The 4397-nt window shown below is 35.5% G+C and overlaps 1 protein-coding gene across 4 annotated transcripts in view; it reads left to right on the top strand.

Moving 5' to 3' along the window:
• The window catches only part of LOC122253628 (uncharacterized), a 13553-nt gene extending 9369 nt beyond the window's left edge, over window positions 1-4184 (top strand). For 2 of the 4 annotated variants that reach the window (XM_043016895.2, XM_043016893.2), the window contains 6 exons: window positions 78-161; window positions 417-535; window positions 649-780; window positions 1892-2098; window positions 2213-2431; window positions 2987-4184. In XM_043016895.2, the coding sequence (XP_042872829.1) occupies window positions 78-161; window positions 417-535; window positions 649-780; window positions 1892-2098; window positions 2213-2431; window positions 2987-3202 (977 nt within the window). In that variant the 3' untranslated portion in view covers window positions 3203-4184. The remainder of the gene's footprint in view (window positions 1-77; window positions 162-416; window positions 536-648; window positions 781-1891; window positions 2099-2212; window positions 2432-2986) is intronic. The other 2 variants (XM_086539828.1, XM_043016894.2) reach the window with 1 other exon arrangement.
• Window positions 4185-4397: the final 213 nt, after the last annotated feature.

Genomic DNA, 4397 nt, shown 5'->3' with positions numbered 1-4397 from the left:
ATTAATTTGAATGTGTACCCAGTTAAAGTGGATTTGCTTATAGGAAAATAGCTACATGATATTGTTTTTAATTTCAGGGGAACGTCCTTTCAAGTGTGAAATGTGTGATAAGTCATTTACTACATCCAATATCAGGAAAGTGCATATGAGGGTTCACACTGGTAAGTAATTATGTATTTTTTGTGTGCACTCCCTGAAATATATTAGGATATATGTGGTAGTCATAGATAAATTTTAGTATTTTTGCCTACTATGTGAATTTCTTTCTAATATTAGAAATCTGTTAGGTGATACAATGATTATAAGCATGTAAGTGATATTTTCATACCTTTGTATGGTACTGATAAAAGTATGCATGCTAAATACTGTAAGAATCAAATGTATAGTATTTTCTTACATGAATATTTCTTTGGTAGGAGAAAAACCATACGAGTGTCAGCATGAAGGATGTGGAAGAAAATTTGCCTCTGCAACGAATTACAGAAATCATTGCAGAATTCATACTGGAGAGAAACCATATGTTTGCTCAGTTGAGGTCAGTAATATGCAGTATTGCAGCTTTGTGATATTTTTTGTTGATAGATCATCAGTCTTTCTTTTCTTTGATGATTACTATACACATTCTGTGATATTATGATTTATTTTCAGAATTGTGGCAAGAGATTTACTGAATATTCTTCACTGTATAAGCACCACATGGTCCATAATCAACAGAAGCGATATTATTGTGCACAGTGTGGCCGATTCTACAGGCAACTCTCTACTTTGGCAGTTCATAAGGTAATGGAGAGCACTTTACTATTCAATTTTTTTTCTGAACTTCATTCATACGACATTAAATATTTAATTTTATTGTTACTATTGCCATGACAATGAAGACTTCTCTTTGTTTTTCATACTCTTTATGTGTGGTGTTTTATGGCTCTGAAGAGGCTAGTTCTTGAGTAATAGCCATTCAAAGTCAATTAGAATCTTTGTTTTTTAAATCAATAATCGGCTTAACCAGAGTCAAAAACTAGGGAAAGAAAAAAAAGAAAGAAAAAATATTGTCCTTGCACCTTTAACCCATTCATGTTGGGGCTATTTCGGCTCTAAATGGTCAGAATGCCGGGGTTTATGAACGCACAAGCCTAACGCCTCGGGTTTCTCGGGCGCACTAGCCATGAGCCTGGGCTGTTCACTCGCCCGAGTGCCGGCCTTGACCAAACATCTTGTCGCCGGTGTCTGACCCAAAAACCACGAAACGTGTCAGCACGTCAGCCAGCGTGAATGGGTTATTCTCAATGATCTTGTGTGGCCAATCTTAATATTAACCTCAGTAGAGTGGTAGTTGGGCTCCGATCATTTCCTTGCTTTATTGGGTTAATCCATTGCTTACGAGTGTCATGACATACATGTTGGCACCAATTAGGGCTAAAAGATGGGTGTCAATGCTCTGTACATGATGTGACATCCCAAGTCAGCCTAAACCTGCCTTTTATGATGGAATTATGGAAAAATATTGTTTGGGCTAGTCTATGCTTCCCAGAGGTTGGAGAAAACACTTTTCTCGTCCCTTTAATTTAAAGTGGTGTCACTAGTGTCATAGACCGCCAGTCCTGACAACCAGTTAGGTCGTTAGGCGCCCTGTCTGCAATGGCACAATCTGTCCTCTATATTTTTTTCTTGTAAATGAAAAGCTACTTGGTCTTCTTGATTTCACATACAAGTAACTGAACTTCTAGATCATTTAACTATTATGAATTTATTTTATGGCATTATATCCTTATTGTGGAAACATGCTATTATACCTTAAAATTCTACTTCTAGATGTTTCCAGTGATAGGTATTGTTAGAGAATATATCATGTGAAGAAAAAAAAGGTTTTAAACTGGACTTGTTTCACATACAGCGAACAGTCCATAATGTGATTGAAAGCGATGATGGTCAAGTACTGTGGATGGGATCAGAAATTGACATGGGTCTGCTGACTGAGGACCAAGATGGAGGAGACATCACAACCGAGGAAAATAGTTCTGTCAGTCATGTTCCGAGCACTTCATCCAGCACAAGAACTGTCCATATACCTGTGTCTGGTGGACTTATGGTTAAAAAAGAGGTACTGAACTTATTATATTGTTTGTTTTTGTGACATGTAGTAACAACTGATCATATTGTGAAAGCTTTAGTTTAAGAAAACACAATTTTTCTTAATGTCTTCTTCTTAAAACAGATGATTCCTGGCACCATACTGAATGCACAGATATCCTTAGATGATGGTTGCATTAGAATGCCCAGTGTAGAAGTTGGGAACCTGATAAGTGGAGATCCCTCTGGTGACTCATTGATACAAGATGACCGTGGCTCTACCCTGTCTAATTTGGACATTGACAGTGCAGGAAATGGATCCATCTTGGTTCTCACAGACCCATCACAACTAGCAGCATTGCAGGTAAGTGTTGAATATTCAAGTTCATTAGTTTGGAACTGCTTGTTTATTTCCTTGTTTGTTATTGTTTATTTAGTTTCAACATTTGTCATCCATCTTCATTCCACTCATTAACCCAAGATATATGGTGACTCCTTATAAATAGCTTGCAAGAAATGTAATTGATGCATTCCAGTGTTATATCTTTAGAATTACATAGATTGTCATTCTGAAATACATGTCTCATCTCATGCCATATGAAGTTATTCATTTCCTAAATCTTGATTATTATCTCAACTACGCAATACTAATCTTATGATCTGTATGATCTCATGTACTTCATCTTTTGTACCCCTTTAGGCAGTTTGAAAATATATTTATTGATTATATATTCATTACTTCTTACCGGCCATATGCACTATTATTGCTTGGGCTTTTGATTAAATCCATCTGCCATTTTAAGAACTAAAAATTCCACAATATAGTTGAGAAATAGGAGCCAGTCTGTTTTTTCATGTCTATAATAAAAGAATCTTAATTTGCATTATTAAAATTTAATGTCTGTTATCTACTCCTTAGCAGTTGGCTGTGGCAAGTGGAAGTGCCGAGGGGAGTGCTGATCAGAACGTAGGGGACACTGTGGAAGTTATTAGATTAGATGACTTCACAGCTGTTGCGGAGTCCACCATCACAGAAGATCTAGTGGAAAGTGTGGATCCTAAACATAATGACTGGGAAAGCAAAGGAAAAATTATTGTGATTAAAGAAATAGAAACTAAGGGGAAGAAAACATGAGTATGGAGTTAACTGGAGTTTTATGTTTGAAGTATTAATTCAAGGGAAAGAAGTAAATTCTCTGGTTTGTTGAAAATGAAACATTGAAGTGTTTTTGTGCTGTTACCAATATATGTTTAACAGGGTAATATGATAATTACATGTATTTGCAGATTTGATAATAAAGTAAGCACTCATGATATGTGTAATGTAACCTGAAATAATATAGCTATAATTTAAGAGTGGTTATTTATGTATGGTATTTATCTGTTAAATGTGTTGCATGACTCTAATAATGATAAATACAAAACTTCTAAGTGCTTCCTAATATTAATCTTTTCTGAATGACAAATCAAGCCAATAAATCAACAAGAAATGCCAACAAAAACATAACAATTCAATAATTTGGCAGTAGAGTTTGTGTCAGTGGTAGCAAAGACAAAGGTGAGTCTCACTTCCCCAGTAAAAGTTTCAAGAGAAGCCATGTTATTCACTTGTGATAATGCAAAGTTTATAGATAGTTCATGGGTTTCTGTTCAAAGGAACAAAGGAAAGTATTTTGGTGTCCAGTTGGTTAAGTTCAGTGCCAGTTATTAGTTGAGAAAGTTTAATGGCTCATGTTCAGTTTGGCATGTAATGTAATCAGCCACTAAACTGTGATAATTATTGCTAATTAAATCATTACTTTTTACCAAATAATTTACAGGACATTGTACATGGCATCCTCAGCTTAAGTTAATGTTTTATATCCAGTTCTCATCAAGGACTTCATATTGGGTGTTAAATAATTTGTTTCTTATTGTTGCAGAGAATATAAGCAAATCAGATTGTTTGTGTTTAGATACCCTTTTCAAGTTAGTGTGGGGAGAGATAAGTGGTAAAGGAATTCTAGGCTTGCAAAGTAAAATCATAATTGTTCCCAGATTCTTCCTCTTTACCTCTCTACCACTTGAAGAACCTAACATAAATAAACATCTGGTCATTGTCATACATGATTTACAAATGCATTTAATTTTCCTCCGGACAAACAAGGGTAATACTTTAAAAAGTTTTCTAATTGCAGCTGGGGTAGAATTTTAAAGAAAGTGTTACCCCTTAAGATGTGCAACGTCACATGACATTTAAACTTGGTCTATCTCCAAACCTCTCTCACTCCTATACTACACCACCTAGCTTCCTCCATGTGCTTGTGACAGTGACGGTGGAGTGTAGGTTG

Source organism: Penaeus japonicus, unplaced genomic scaffold (assembly GCF_977035675.1).
Source record: "Penaeus japonicus unplaced genomic scaffold, GWHDUDI00000001_assembly GWHDUDI00000001, whole genome shotgun sequence".
NCBI classification, from domain to species: domain Eukaryota; kingdom Metazoa; phylum Arthropoda; class Malacostraca; order Decapoda; family Penaeidae; genus Penaeus; species Penaeus japonicus.
This window is presented reverse-complemented; position numbering and strand designations above follow the sequence as displayed.